The following is a 16,540-nucleotide window of genomic DNA, read 5'->3' as shown; positions in this document are numbered from 1 at the left end:
CTCAGTTCGAGAGACTGGGAAGTCCAAGATCTAGATGTTGGCCAGTTCAGTTGACCTCTTCCTATCTTGAAGATAACAGTTTTTTACTTGTGCCTTAATCTGATTCAAAGAAAAAGTGCTAATCTCTTGGTGGGGGGTCAGGTACTGAGGACTGAACCAGGGGCACTTAATCACTGAACCACATCCCTAGCCTTTTTTATTTTTTGAGACAGAATCTCGCTAAGTTGCTTAGGGCCTCACTAAGTGGCTGAGGCGGGCTTTGAACTTGCAATCCTCCTGCCTGAACCTCTATAGTCACTGGGATTACAGGTGTGAGTCACCATGCCCAGCTCTTTTATTCTTCTTATAAGGACACTAATCCCATCATGGGGACCCTATACCATGACCTCACCCATCCTAATTACTTTTCAACAGTCCCATCTCCAAATATGGACTTCAACATATGAATTTGGTGGGAACACATTCAATCCATAACAGTACCTACTAATTTTCTTTCCTAATTCAAATTGTGATTTTCTTGGTTCTTGGGAAGATGAACAGATTTCAGTTATATCCTGGATATTTGGAGTATTAATTTGCGAGACTCGAGATCCTATTTAATCTTCTCTTTTAGTAGGCAGTCACCAGTTTTGGTTTTAGTGTGATGGTTCTGGCGTACTTAAGTGGGCTGTGGCTCCAATAACAATTTGGCTTACAGGGCCTTCAGTGCTCTTCTAGTCTGCTTACTTTGCAGACGCTAATCTACAAATCTGGGCAGCGTTCCACACTGTAGTTCAGTTGTCAAGTCTTTTTCTGTGTTAATTCTGGTCAGTTTCTTATGGGAGTTATTAGAAAGTATGTCTAGGACTCTGTATGCAAATCACTTTCTTTAGCTCCTTGCCAAAATCCTACCCTCAGTCTACAATTGGGATAGGAAATTGCTGGCCACCACTGAATGCTGGACATTGGAAGAAGAAGTCTAAGCTCCTCCCTTGACCCCCAATGACACCACCCTGATGGGGAATCAAAGCACTGCCTCATTGGTGCTTGTCTGAAGTTGACAGTTCATGCTCCTCACTTGCCCCACTGACTGTACCCCACAGAGAGAAGCAGAATGCTGCTTCACACTGCCTTTTGCCACCAGGATGGAGGTGGATAGACTCCCCAGGCACCCCTCCTGATACAACTTCATAAGGAAAAAGTGAAAAAACATCATGGTGCTGTCAGGCAGAGGACAGACATCCTTTGCCTGGTCTCAACTGACACAACCCTAGCAGGATAAATAGCCTGATACTTAAGGATAGAAAAATCAGCATCCATATTTGGCATTTCCTAGTACCACATCAGCTAGGGAAGCAGAAAGTAGCCACTGGGCAGAGGACACAAGTTAAGACTCTCTATTCAGCTCCCACTGACACCACTTTGGTGGAAGCAGCAGAGTAACTTATTGTCAATGGGATGAAGTGCAAGTTCAAGCTCCCACTCGGCTTCTGCTGATACTGGTGGAGGAATCGGAAGAATCAGAGTACTGCTTGCTATACCAACATGCAAGAGGAGGAAGTACAGACTCCACACCCAATTTCTACTGGCAGTATGTGTGTGTGTATGTGTGTATGTTTGATTTCCAGGGTCTTTGGCTGGATTAGGATAGATAGCATCAAAAAGGTTTTTAACCTGCTAGACTACCCTTTTTTCTGGGCATTTATCTAGAAAGAGCTGGCTTTTCTTAGAACTTTTGAAAATCTGTACCTGCTGGCATTTCCAGAATATGGGATTCTCCAGGGTTAAATGTGGGATACAGAGGGTAAAAAGAAAACCCATTTCACTGCCATGTCATTCCTCAAGCTCCAAGGTCCCTATCAAATCTGCCATCTTCTCACCATCTTATAGAGGTTTTCTATATTTGTTTCTAGTGATACATTCAGGGCTTTTAGAAATCATTTAGTGGAAGGAATAGGAAAAAAACAAACCTTCCACTTCTTTCCCAGAATCAAAAGCTTAAGGGGCTGGGGTATAGTTCAGTGGTAGAATGTTTGCCTAGCATGTGTGAAGCACTGGGGTTGATCCTCAGCACCACATAAAAATAAATAAATAAAGGTATTATGTCCATCTAAAAATTTTTTTAATTAAAAAAAAGAAGTTTCGAGAGATCCAAGATGGCAGACTAGAGGGAGGCTACATTCCTTGTCGCTCTATAACTCGAGTTTCAAGCAGAGGATATCTGTTTCTTGGTGAGGCAGTTTTTGCAGTTTATCGATCCCCTGATGTTTACCCCATTTGTCTACTGTGATCACCTGCAGTCTGGCAGCATTTCGACTACTTTTTGAGTGCAGATTGCTCACTGTCTGGCACCTACCATCTGCCATTTGCCTGTCGCTTGGCTGTCCATCACCTACCTTTCACCGCTGGAGGTCCACCTCCCGATCATTCAACAGCAGTCAGCAGACTGACCACAGACCGCCAGTGGAGCACCAGCTGCCTGCTGTTGCCTGGAAGTTCACTGGCATAGTACCTGCAGGTTTGGTTACACTTGGCTGCCACCACTTTGAGACAATAGCCAGGACTTGTAGGACCCATGGCAGGACTGACTGAACCTGTCTCCAGGATCCCTCAGTCCAACTGATCACTCCCTGCCTTTGGGGCCCTCAGACCAACTGATTGCTCCCCACCACCAGGACGCCCAGACTGACTGACTGCGCACTATTACCAGGACCCCAAGACCGACTAATTACACCCCACCTCCAGAATTCTGCAACCAGACCAACAACATCCCACCTTCAGGACCCCTGCCCGACCAACCACACCCCGCCTCCAGGACTTCTAACTGGCCACACCCACACCCCGAGCTGCAGCTCTCCATTTGATAACACATTTGGAAGCCAGAGAGGCCATCCTGGATAATCCTGGAAGCTGTGTCTCCCATCTTTAGGTGGGGCAAATCCCATCCTGAGATTCCAGCAGGACTGGAAGCTCACTGTCAGATACCTCTCATACATCAGACTACTGAAGACTGGGAGGTTTGAATACTATATGACTGTTATAGAGTAGATTTTTTTTTCTCCTTCTTGGAAAATTTTAACTTTTTATTTCTTTACTTTTCTCACTCTCTTTTCCTTCTGTTCCCTCAGAGTCTCTTTCTCCCTTTTCCATGCTAACAACTGACTTCTTTTGATTACACTATCACTCTTTCTATGATCTAGAACTTCTATATATTCTTTTCTTATCCCATTAACAGCTACATCCTACACCCCTCCGCATTCTCTATGTCCTCCATTAGAAAACGTAGACTTCATTGCAAATCTATTTGTTATACTGAAGATAATAATTGAACTCATTCTGTTATTACGACAATATTGTTAACATCCTCATAGGGGCTATTTGGTTTCAGGATGCATACTGTCTGAACTGGGCACTGCTAATATTGATCTCCCCCTTGAAGAAAAGGTTTTAGAAGCCTATAGGGTCACTATAAGCCTATAAGGGGGAAACTGCAATACCTCAGATCTGCACTCCTAGAGGGGAAGATACATGAACAACATGAAAAAACACGGGAAGAAAATGATCCAAACAAAACAACATTCTATATTAACAGAATCCAGTGACAGTATGATAGAAGAAATGTCAGAAAAAGACTTCAGATTATACATGATTAAAATGATTCCTGAAGCAAAGGATGAGATAAGAGAGCAAATGCAGGCAATGATCATACCAATAAGCATCAAAAGAGCAACTGCAGAAAGCAAAAGATCATTTCAACAAAGAGATAGAGATTCTCAATAGAGATTCTCAAAAAAAAAAAAAAAAAAAGAAAAAAGAAAAAATTGAAACCCTTAAAATGAAGGAAACAATAAACCAAATAAAAAACTCAATGGGAAGCATCACCAACAGATTAGACCACTTGGAAGACAGAACCTCAGACAATGAAGACAAAATATTTAATCTTGAAAATAAAGTTGCCCAAACAGAGAAGATGGTAAGAAATCATGAACAGAACCTCCAAGAACTACAGGACATCATGAAAAGACCAAATTTCAGAACTATCAGGATTGAGGAAGGGACAGAGATACAAACCAAAGGAATGAACAATCTATTCAATGAAATAATATCAGAAAATTTACCAAGCCTGAAGAATGAAATGGAAAATCAAATACAAGAGGCTTACAGAACATCAAATGCACAAAATCACAACAGATCCACACCAAGGCACATTATAATGAAAATGCCTAACATACAATATAAAGATAGGATTTTGAAGGCTGCGAGAGAAAAGCATCAGATTACATATAGGGGGAAACCAATACGGATATTAGCAGATTTCTCAACCTAGACTCTAAAACCTAGAAGGGCCTGGAACAACATATTTCAAACACTGAAAGAACATGGTTGCCAACCAAGAATCCTATACCCAGCAAAACTAACCTCCAGATTTGAAGATGAAATAAAATCCTTTCCATGATAAACTAAAGTTAAAAGAATTTACAAATAGAAAGCCTATGCTACAGTATATTCTCAACAAAATATTCCATGAGGAGGAAATGAAAAACGACAATGTAGGTCAGCAAAGGAAGGAACTACCTTACAGGAAAATCCATTCAAAAGAGAAACCAAGTCAAGTTAAAAAACAAAAATAAGCCCAAATGACTGGGAATACAAATCATATCTCAATAATAACCCTGAAAGTTAATGGCCTAAACTCATCAATCCAAAGACACAGACTGGTAGATTGGATTAAAAAGAAAGATCCAACAATATGCTGCCTTCAAGAGACTCATTTCACAGAAAAAGACATCTACAGACTAAAGGTGAAAGGATGGGAAAAAAACCTACCACACACGTGGACTCAGTAAAAAAGCGGGGGTTTCCATCCTTATATCAGATAAAGTGGACTTCAAGCCAAAGTTAGTCAGAAGGGACATTCCATACTGCTTAAGGGAACCATAAATGAGGATGACATAACGATCGTAAATATTTATGCTCCAAACAACGGTGCATCCATGTACATCAAACAAATTCTTCTCAATTCCAGGAATCAAGTAGACCACAACACAATAATTCTGGGTGACTTTAACACACTGCTGTCACCACTGGATAGATCTTCCAAACAAAAACTATACAAAGAAACCATAGAACTCAATAACACAATCAATAACCTAGACTTAATAGGCATATACAGAATATTCCACCCATCAACGAGCGAATTCACATTCTTCTCAGCAGTACGTGGATCCTTCTCGAAAAACAGACCATATGTTATGCCACAAAGCAGCCCTTAGGAAATGCAAAAAAATACAGATACTGACTTTTGTTCTATCAGATCACAATGGAATGAAATTAGAAATCAATGACAAAATAAAAACCAGAAATTACTCCAACACCTGGAGACTAAATAATATGCTATTGAAAGAAACATGGATAATAGAAAACATCAGGAAGGAGATTAAAAAAATTTTTAGAGATAAATGAGAACAACGATACAACATATCAAAATCTCTGGGGCACTATAAAAGCAGTACTAAGGAAAATTCATTGCATGTAGTACATTCAAGAAGAGAATAAAAAGTCAACAACTAAGTGACCTAACATTACAGCTCAAAGCCCTAGAAAAAGAAGAACAGAACAACACCAAAAGTAGTAGAAGACAGGAAATAATTAAAATCAGAGCTGAAATCAATGAAATTGAAACAAAAGAAACAATTCAAAAAATCGACAAAACAAAAAAGTTGTTTCTTTGAAAAAGTAAACAAAATAGACGAAACCTTACCCACGCTAACAAAGGGAGAGAAAACTCAAATTACTAAAATTTGTGATGAAAAAGAAAATATCATGACAGACACCACTGAAATATATAACATAATGAGAAGCTACTTTGAAAATCTATATTCCAACAAAAATAGAAAATACTGAATACATCAACAAATTTCTAGAGAAATATGATCCTCCCAAACTGAACCAGAAAGACATACACAATTTGAATAGATCAGTACCAAGCAATGAAATAGAAGAAGCCATCAAAAGCCTACCAAGAAAAGCCCAGGACCGGAGGGATTCTCAGCCGAGTTCTACAAGACCTTCAAAGAAGAACTCATTCTAATACTTCTCAAAGTATTCCAGGAAATAGAAAAGGAGGGTAACCCTACCGAACTCATTCTATGAAGCTAATATCACCCTCATACCCAAACCAGGAAAAGACACATCAAGGAAAGAAAATTTTAGACCAATATCCTTGATGAATATAGATGCAAAGATGCTGGCAAACCATATCCAAAAACATTTTAAGAAGATAGTGCACCACGATCAAGTGGGGTTCATCCCAGGAATGCAAGGTTGGTTCAAAATCCATAAATCAATAAACGTAATCCACCATGTCAACAGACTTAAGGATAAGAATCACATGGTTATTTCGATTGACGCAGAAAAAGCGTTTGACAAAATACAACACCCCTTCATGCTCAAAACACTAGAAAAAGTAGGGATAGTAGGAACATACCTGAACATTGTAAAGGCTATTTATGCTAAGCCGATGGCCAACATCATTCTTAATGGAGAAAAACTGAAAGCATTCCTTTTAAAAATGGGAACAAGACAGGGATGCCCTCTTTCATCACTTCTATTCAACTTCATACTTGAAATACTAGCCAGAGCAATTTGACAGACTAAAGAAATTAAAGGGATACAAATGGAAAAAGAAGAACTCAAGCTGTCACTATTTGCTGATGACATGATTCTATATTTAGAATCCTCTATAGAGGATCCAAAAAACTCCACCAGAAAACTTCTAGACCTCATAAATGAATTCAGAAAAATAGCAGGACATAAAATCAATACACATAAATCTAAAGCACTTTTATACATAAGCGATGAAACATCTGAAAGGGAAATGAGGAAAACAACTCCGTTCTCAATAGCCCCCCAAAAAATAAAATACTTGGGAATCAATCTAACCAAAGAGGTGAAAGATCTCAACAATGAAAACTACAAAACATTGAAGAAAGAAATTGAGGAAGACCTTAGAAGATGGAAAGTTCCCCCATGTTCTTCAATAGGCAGAATTAATATTATCAAAATGGCCATACTTCCAAAGGTGCTATACAGATTTAATGCAATTCCAATTAAAATCCCTATGACATTACTCATGGAAACAGAAAAAACAATCATGAAATTCATCTGGAAGAACAAAAGACCCAGAATAGTCAAAGCAATCCTGGGCAGGAAGAGTGATGCAGGAGGTATCACAATACCAGATCTTAAACTCTACTATAGGGCAACAGTAACAAAAAAGGCATGGTATTGGCACCAAAATAGAGAGGTAGACCAATGGTATAGGACAGAAGACACGGAGACATACCCACATAAGTACAGTAACCTCATTCTGGACAAGGATGCCAAAAACTTACAATGGAGAAAAGATAGCCTCTTCAACAAATGGTGGTGGGAAAACTGGAAATCCATATGCAGTAAAATGAAACTAAACTCCTATATCTCATCCTGTACAAAACTCAACTCAAAATGGATCAAGGATCTAGGAATTAGACCTGAGACCCTTCACCGAACAGAAGAAAAAGTAGGCCCGAATCTCCATCACATCAGCTTAGGACCAGACTTCCTTAACAAGACCCCCATAGCACAAGAAATAAAAGCAAGAATCAATACATGGGATGGATTCAAACTAAAAAGCTTTTTCTTGGCACAAGAAACAATTAATAATGTGAAAAGAGAGCCTACAGAGTGGGAGAAAATCTTTTCCACACACTTCAGACAGAGCACTCATCTCCAAAGTTTATAAAGAACTTAAAAAACTTTACACCCAAAATACAAAGAACCCAATCAATAAATGGGCTAAGGAAATGGGCAGACCCTTCACAGAAGAAGATATACAGGAGATCAACAAATATATGAAAAAGTGCTCAGCATCCCTAGTAATTAGAAAAATGCAAATTAAAACCACCCTAAGATATCATCTAACTCCAATTAGAATGGCTATTATGAAGAACATAAGCAATAATAAGTGTTGGTGTGGATGTGAGGAAAGAGGCACACTCATACGTTGCTGGTGGAGTTGCAAATTGGTGCAGCCACTCTGGAAAGCAGTATGGAAATTCCTCAGAAAACTTGGAATGGACCCACCATTTGACCCAGCTATCCCACTCCTTGGTTTATACCCAAAGGACTTAAAATCAGCATACTACAGTGATGCAGCCACATCAATGTTCATAACAGCTCAATTCACAATAGCTAGATTGTGAAACCAACCTAGATGCCCTTCAATAAATGAATGGATAAAGAAACTGTGGAATATATATACAGTGGAATGTTACTCAGCCATAAAAGAAGAATAAAATGATGGCATTTGCTGGTAAATGGATGAAGTTGGAAATGCTAAGTGAAATAGGCCAAGCCCAAAAAACCAAAGGCCGAATGTTTTCTCTGCTGAGTGCATGACAAAATATAACAAGGGCGGTGATGCGGGTAAGAGAAGAATGAAGGAACTTTGGATGGTGTAGAGGAAAAAGGGGTGGGAGGGGGTGGGGATGGAAAACAGTAGAATGAAACAGACAGTATTACCCTATGTATATGTATGATTACATGAATGGTGTGAATCTGCATTGTATTTGAAATGAAAATTGTATTTGAAATTTGAAATGAAAAGTTGTGCCCCATTTGTGTACAATGAATCAAAATGTGTCTGTAAAAATAAAAAATATTTTAATTAAAAAAAAGGGTGGGGCTGAGCGGCTAGCTCAGTCGGTAGAGTGCTTGCCTTGTAAGCACAGGGCCCTGGCTTCAATCCCCAGCGTCCAAAGGGGGGGGGGGGGAGTGTAAGAAGGCCATATTTTAAAACAAAACAATTTGTAAGATACAGGTATACTCACGATAGTTGACATGGTAATACAAAGCATCAGCTGGGTGTGGTGGCACACACCTATAATCCCTGTGACTTGGGAGGCTGAGGTAGGAGGTTTGCAAGTTCAAGGTCTACCTCAGCAAGTTAGCAAGGGCCTAGACAACTTAGCAAGACCCTGTCTATTAAAAAAATAAAAATAAAAAGCGGGAGCAGGGACTAGAGATATAGCTCAGTAGTAAAGCACCCCTAGGTTGGATCCCCAGGAACCCCCCCCATAAAAAGACAAAGTATCAAGCAATATACACAGTAATAGAAGGATAAATGGACAAAATTCAAGACAAGAATCCAAACGTGTTGGATGAGACAGAGCTTTTCTGAAAAACAACGAACTCTTTATCTAAACCAGCTAAGGTACCCACTGATTCAGTGAAATTGATACCCTTTTCTCCCAAATTATTCAAATCCATAAAATACAAATTTGAGGATATGGCCTATAAGTGTCTGTCAGTAGTGTCTTTTTTCAAAAAATAATTTTCTTTAGTCTTAAACAGACATAATACCTTTATTTTATTTATTTTTAGGTGGTGCTGAGAATTGAACCCAGTGCCTCACACGTTACATGAGTGCCCTACCACTGAGCCACAACCCCAGCCCCAGTATTGTCTTTATAAATAGCAAAAGTGCCATTACGTGCATAAAGACACCATAAAATACGGGTTTAAATAAGCTAAAAGTATGAAGACATCTGTAGCCAGGAGCTTGAGACATTAAGAAACCCCCATACCTATTGCAAGTCAAGACAGGTTCCTACTGAAAATGTAAAGAAATTATTTGTCAGTCCCAGAGCCAGTACTAACAGCATGTTAGAGTAAGCTGAGTCAGACTAGGCAGACTTCAAATGATACCAGGAGGACCCCAGAACCCAAGACCTCAATGAAGGAGCTAACAACCTATGCTCTACAGACATAAGGGAAGCATGCAACAGTCGTAGCTCAGAAGTGGGCAACTTATTCAAATTGGCAGGCACTGGGATGTTGCACTTGGGTGTTGGCATTGGGATCCCACTGCAAGGAGAAAGTTTTTTGTTGCAAAAACCATAGCAGAGAACTTCAAGTCATTTTTTGCTTTCACATTTTTCAAATCTTTCCATAAATATTTATATTTTCCTACATTAACTGAATTATAAAAGGAAAATGCCATTACCTGAGGAAAGAAAAACCAATTGCTCTCATCAAAAAAGGCAAGAGAAGTGAAAGGGGTTAAGTGGGTCTTCTACCCACATAGAAGATAAAGAATCAAGAGAATGACTTTTATGTTCCCATCAACCCTATATGGTGGCCCTAATGACGGGACAATGCAGGGGAAGGAGCCAAAATTCTGGCTGCTGGAACAATGATCACTACCATAGGCACACAGGCACCCACACTCTCCTCTCCTGGCCTAACCAGTACCAGGTGGCGGATTTGTTTTTTCTCGCCCCCACTCCCACACCAGCTAATGCATCTGTGGTAGAACAGAATGTCATGCATCACTTTCCTTCACTCTCTGCTGCCGCTGTCAATAGCCTGCTCCTCACCTTCCCACACCATACACACTATCCATGCAGGACATGTGATTCAGGTATGATGAGTAAAGATATGGAGATTTGGCATGCATAGGAACACATCTTAAACAGGTTAATATCAACCCCCTGCCAAAGGTTTTTGTCTCAGAAATACTTAGTTCTAAAGGATCCGAAGGACCTAAGTAAGACTTCTTCCACTAATGTATAAGTAGCCAAGAGTTTAGGGAAGAGGGCAGAGAAGTAGATAAAAGAAAAAGAGACTGTGAGGAGGGAAAGAGGGAGGGAAAACTTTGAGAAGTCTCTAGAGTGGCCATCAAAAGAGAATTCTTTCAAGAATTGACCGGTATCTACTGGAAATGTAAAGAAATTATTTGTGATACTCCCTCACGATCCATCTAAAAGCAATTCTGTCTCCTTTTCATTCCTTTAGATTGTAGAGAAAAAGTTTATTATTATTATTATTATTATTATTATTGACACTTTACCACTAAGCTACATCACCAGCCCTTTTTATTTTGAGACAGTATCTCACTAAGTTGTTTAGAGTCTACATTGTTAAGACTGGCCTCTAACTTGCAACCCTCCTGCCTCAGGTTCCTGAGCCACAGGAATTATACAGACATGTGCCATCACAACCAGCAGCTTGTAGAGAAATTTAGAGTTGGGAGAAACTTCAGTCATCCTCTTGATCCAGTCATATGTTTTATATGGAACCTATATGTTTATTAAGGAACCTAAGGCCTAGAAAAAATGCATTTGTTATATATTCAAAGGACAAAGACAAAGACCCAGACTTTTCCCTTCCATGGGTTCAGCTCCACTGTTCTTTTGGGATTATTTGTGACTAATCACAGTGCAAGTGAGGGGTTCTGGACTGTAATCTCTTTTCACCCCACTCATGTCTACGATAATGGAGAGTACGGCTACCTCTGCTCTGTGCAATACTTTCTTCAACCATGTTTTGGAACATGGTTCCTAATCTAACTAGACTAAAATGCTCCCAGCACTGTCTTTGGTTTTGTTTTGTTTTAAATAATGAGTTTCTAATTTGTCATTTAATAGTTCTTCATATTATTTTTACAACATGATTATTCCATATCTAGTACAAAAACTTTGGAAAACATGTTGCCCTCCTGTGCAAAAACACCAAGGCCATGCTGCAGGTTTATACTAACTGTAAAGAAGTCACATACCTTGTCTTCTTTTGAACCCTCCACCTCTGTTCCCTCTTTGAATTTGGCCAGTGCACTCTTGAGGTCCTGAGAAGTGTAGGTATTGGTGTTGATGTCCAATCTGTCCAAAGAAAAGTTGAGAATCAGGAGAAAGGTACCATGTTCCCCAAGAAAGAAGGAGCCCCCCTGACTATCTGGGCACCCCAAGGTTATATAGGCCAGGTCAACACTTAGTATATTCTCAAACCCTTGCCTTCAGTCAGTCAGGGGCTCAACAAGATGACTTTTCTGTGATGCTGGAGCAGGAAACACACAGCTAAAGATGGGGTTATTTCTTGAAGGCAGAGGAAAGAGCACAGGACAGATAGAAGCCCACCTTTGACAGAGAGCTTTTAGCCAGCTGATAGGCAGAAATAAGCCTAGGATGTCTGTGTGATGCTGCTCTCTGAGCACAGGCCACGACAGGGCCTCCTGGAGGATACAGAGAAAGGGAGTAATATGAAACCTTATTTATATTCTTCTGGAAAGGAGGGCAACAGGGACCTGAGCTCCTCAGAGTGTGCCTGACTTTAACTGACAAGGCAGTCTGACTTTACAAAAATGACTGGATAGGTTTACACCTTAAGAATAACCTTTGGGCACAGAGGAAAAGCAGGAGTTGTGTGTCAACCTGACAAAGGAATGAATTTAGATACTGATGAGTAGAATCAAGGTTGGCCACCTTCCATAGCCTGCCTTCAAGGGGAAAGAGTAATCTCAGCATGGCAGCAATCTCAAGAACATGTCAGAGACCAGAGTGGTATCCTCATAAAAACCCCTGAAGTTGATCCAAGCCATAGCCATTCATCTCGATTGGAGAGAAGGCATCAGTGGGAGGAAAGGGGCAAGGTTTTACCACCAGCACTCGGTTTAATTCAGTGAACAGTGGTAAGAACAAGGGTGATGTGGACAAATGGAGGTGTGCAAATGGAAGGTGCTTGGACGTGTCTGGCTATGGCTTGGTTAAAGATAACCCAGGAGATATCAGAGTGGGGAAGGAAAAGGTTGCTCTCCTATTCTACTGCAAGGGCACGGCACATCAGTCTCACAGTCCAAGATCCTAACAGTTCTCAGCTTTCAAAAGAAGGACATGTACTCAGGGCTCTGCTCACTCAGTTTCTGATTCATCCTAAAGACTCTTCAGGGTTCTGAGAAAAAACTTGTTCTCTAAACCTCAATACTTCTAAACTAATTAATAATAGTTAATCACTCCTATTTATTGAGTACTCATGGGTCAGTAGTGTGTTAGTTAAAAAAGTAGTATTTCATTCAAATAGCATAATCCCACAAAGTAGGTGAGAGAATCCTGAATCCCTCTCTCCACAGAGCAACATCCACTGTCAACAGCATGAGGATACCACTGTTCTGCTCCCACCCCTACCAGGAGCTAAGGATTCAGGAGCCACAGCTTGAACAGATTGTCTCCTCTGCCTCCTCCAAGTCTTGGTCAGGACTAACTCCACTTGCCTTGTCTCTCTTCAGTCCCCCTTCTCCAGGCCATGCATCACCTTCACCCTCAGCTACACAATGCTCATCGCCAACTACATACATATAAGAACACAACTATGCATACAAACATTACCTCATCACTACTCTCACTTCATTCTTCACTGAGAAAATGGATATTATCAAACATTTCCTCATCTTCCCATCATCAGCTCTACACAGCAACCCGCACCTAGATCTATGCTCTCTACTATCCTTATATTACAATGGATGACAGAGTTCCTGCTCCTATGAAACATGTTCTAGATCCCATTTGCCTTTACAAAGCTTTAACCCTCATGACTGCATCAGTAATTTCACCCCTCAACTGGATTATTCTCATCAGCATACAACTCTCCTTTGATCCCCATAATCCTTCACAGTCTCATGCCATTTTCCTGTTCTTACACAGACAAAAACTTAGTGAACACATTGTCTTCACTCACTATCCTCATCTTCTTGACTCCGATTTACACTGCCATTTGCTCTGACCTGGATTCTGTCCCCACCATACCACTAACACTGCTCATTAAAACTACCAAGAATTAAAGACCAAATCCAATGACCCCCTCACTAACTTTATGTTCCTCAACCACTCAGCAGTATTTGCAGAGTGTACCCTTCCCTTCTTAAAGCACTCTCCTTTCCTGACTTCTTCTTACCACACTCTCTTGGTTCCTTACTCTTCTCCAACTATTCTTATGGTTCCTCTTCCTCTTCTCTCTATCTAAACCTATATCCAGGAATGCCCTAGAGTTCGGTCCTGAACAATATTCTCGTCTCCATCTCCAAGTACTGTTGGTTTCACCTCCAAATTAAATCTCCAAGCTCACCTACTCTCCATTAAGACATCTTAGGCTAAGCATCATTATGTCTTGTCTGATTTACTAAAATAGTGTTCTCAGTGTCTCTGTGCCTCTTTTTTCTCCACCTTTAATCTCTTCTCCAGACACAAAGTAACTAGTTATTCTGCTAAATCATACCACATGAAATCACCCACCTGCCTAAAATCATCCATGGTTTGCCACTACAATTAAAGGTGAATGAAGAACACTCAAGTGTTCCTTAAAACTTCAAGATCTGGCCCCCTCATCCCTCTCCATTCTCATTTCCTATTAGTCTCCTTCCTTCTCCTACATCATTATCCTGTTTCTCCAATTTGATGCCTTTTTCTTGACAAAGCTAAGAGTATTCTCATTGTTCCATCTTCCTGAAATGCTCTGACCCCTAAACCTATAAACCCAACCCTCTGCAGGGATAAATCCTCCTCATTCTTTAGATCTCAGTTCAAATACATTGGTGAGGCCTTTTCAAACCTTCCTGTCTAAAGTGCTCTCCTCAGGAACTCATCACCTTCTCTATTTCTTTTCTACCACTTTTTTTTTTTTTTTTAAAAGATCTATAATTATTTTACTTGTGTGTATATTTACCTGGTTTTCTGCCTGCCAGTTTCCATAAGGCTGGCATCCTGTTTTGTGACTACCACATTCCAATGATTGGCTTACAGGTATTCTACAAGGTCTTTTGTGAAATGAACGAATGGAACAAATAAATGGCTCGTCCTTGGCCCACCCCTTTAACCACTAAACCATACTGTTCATGACATATAGGCAACCCAAGATGGTACAACCTGAATGTAGTTTGCCACTCTGTCCTCTAACACAGGAGGAAAATTCAAAGAAACTAGTTTTTCCAAGGCAAAAGGATGTTTTATGGAGATGTCAGCGGGGGTATGTACTAAAACCAGACTAAAGTATAAAAGCATAGAAGCCAAATACGCACAGAAGACAAGCAGTGCCAAGAGAACCTTCCGAGACAAACCAGAGTCAGGGTCTTTGCCCCAGGTCTTACAGCCCACAGGCACCATAGTTAGCAGTGCAGATGCAATGAATTAGCCTTAACAGACTTCCCCAGCTCCCTCCAGGCCAGTGGTGCTTAACAAGTTCATCTAGCTCTAGACCAATCATGTTTAACTCTATGGGTTTATCAACATCGATCTGATGGAAAGTTCTCCAAAACAAAACAAGCATGTAAGCAAAATATTCTACCAATTTCAGAATACTGGCCTCCAACCTTAGGCTTCTGTTCCTGTCCCATTGTTCAAGGTCCAGGAAGACACTGTGAAGTGAGTAGAACTGGAGGAATACAGGATGAGACCCATCCAGGAGGAGGAAGTCACCACCACATGAGAACAGAGATTCACTGACCTCATAGCACCATATACGACCATACCACACTACCTTGTCAATGCCTTTGGGTTTCTGTTCAGACAGGTTTGCCACTGGCTACAACTGCTGAGAAGAAAGAGGAAATATCCAGCATATCCTGAAGGTACTTCTAGGGCAAGAGTCTTCAGAAACATTCCAAAGGAGAAAACTGAAGAGGTAGGAATGGGAATAAATATTTCTCCCTCATGCTATGTCTCTATGGATCACATGGATGGCTCTGCTTTCTTCTTCTTCTGCTTCTGCTTATTCTGCGTCTTCTTTTTGAGGAACTAGGGATTGAACACAAGGGCACTCTACCACTGAGGTACATCCCCAGCCATTTTTATTTTTTATTTTGAGACAGGTTCTTGCTAAGTTGCCCAGTCGGGCCTTGTACTTATAATCTTCCTGCCTCAGCCTCCCAAGCAGCTGGGATTACAGGCATGCACCATTCCTACTGGCTCTGCTTTCTATTCTAAAAATTTGAGCAGCAGTTAAAGCAATCAGTGTCCATACTGATGATCTATAATCAGGTAGTGGAAAATTAACTTCCCATGGCATAAATATCAACAAGTAAAAAGTTTCATATTTATCAAATTCCAAATGCAATATTCTAAAACCATGGAAAAAATAAGATTTTTCTTAAGAAAATAAGACTTGTACTAGATGTGAGAAAAGATTTCCTGAAAAGTACTATGAGACATTGAAATATATATGTGTTGGGGATGAAGAAATATTGGCAGGGACCACAAATAATGATATTTGATATTTTTATATAGTTGTGATAAAGGAATAATCGTATACCCAGTAACCTAGGTCACTCTAGGGTTATGATTTGCATGAAGTGTCCCCCAAAAGCTCATGTGTGAGACAATAAAGGTATGTCCAGATGTAAATGATTAGTTTATAAAAACTATCACTTAACCAGAGGATTAATCCATTTGATGGATTAAAAATCTGAATGGATTACTGAGTGTTAACTACAGGCGGGTAGGGTGTGGCTAGAGGAAGAAAGTAAATCACTGGGGGCATGCCCTTGGGGATTGTTATTCCTGGCTCCTCGCACTCAAGTTTTCTCGGCTTCCTGGTTGTCATGAACTGAGCTGCCTTCCTCTGCCACACCCTTCCACTACCATGTTTTGCTTCACTTCTGGCCCAGAGCTATGAAGTCAGCAGACCACAGATTTAAACTATGAAACCATGAGCCAGAATAAACTTTTCCTTCTTGTTATGGTTTAGATGTGGTATCCCC

General features: G+C 40.3%; 1 protein-coding gene across 4 annotated transcripts in view; it reads right to left on the bottom strand.

The window, feature by feature from the left end:
- The window catches only part of SIL1 (SIL1 nucleotide exchange factor), a 279,698-nt gene that overhangs the window by 107,829 nt on the left and 155,329 nt on the right, over nucleotides 1–16,540 (bottom strand). For all 4 annotated transcript variants that reach the window (XM_079143961.1, XM_079143962.1, XM_079143963.1 and 1 more), the window contains one exon: nucleotides 11,579–11,678. In XM_079143961.1, the coding sequence (XP_079000087.1) occupies nucleotides 11,579–11,678 (100 nt within the window). The remainder of the gene's footprint in view (nucleotides 1–11,578; nucleotides 11,679–16,540) is intronic.

Source organism: Sciurus vulgaris (genome assembly GCF_902686455.1).
Source record: "Sciurus vulgaris genome assembly, chromosome: 6".
NCBI lineage: Eukaryota > Metazoa > Chordata > Mammalia > Rodentia > Sciuridae > Sciurus > Sciurus vulgaris.
Note: the sequence above shows the minus strand (reverse complement) of the source record. Positions and strands in the feature narration are given on the sequence as shown.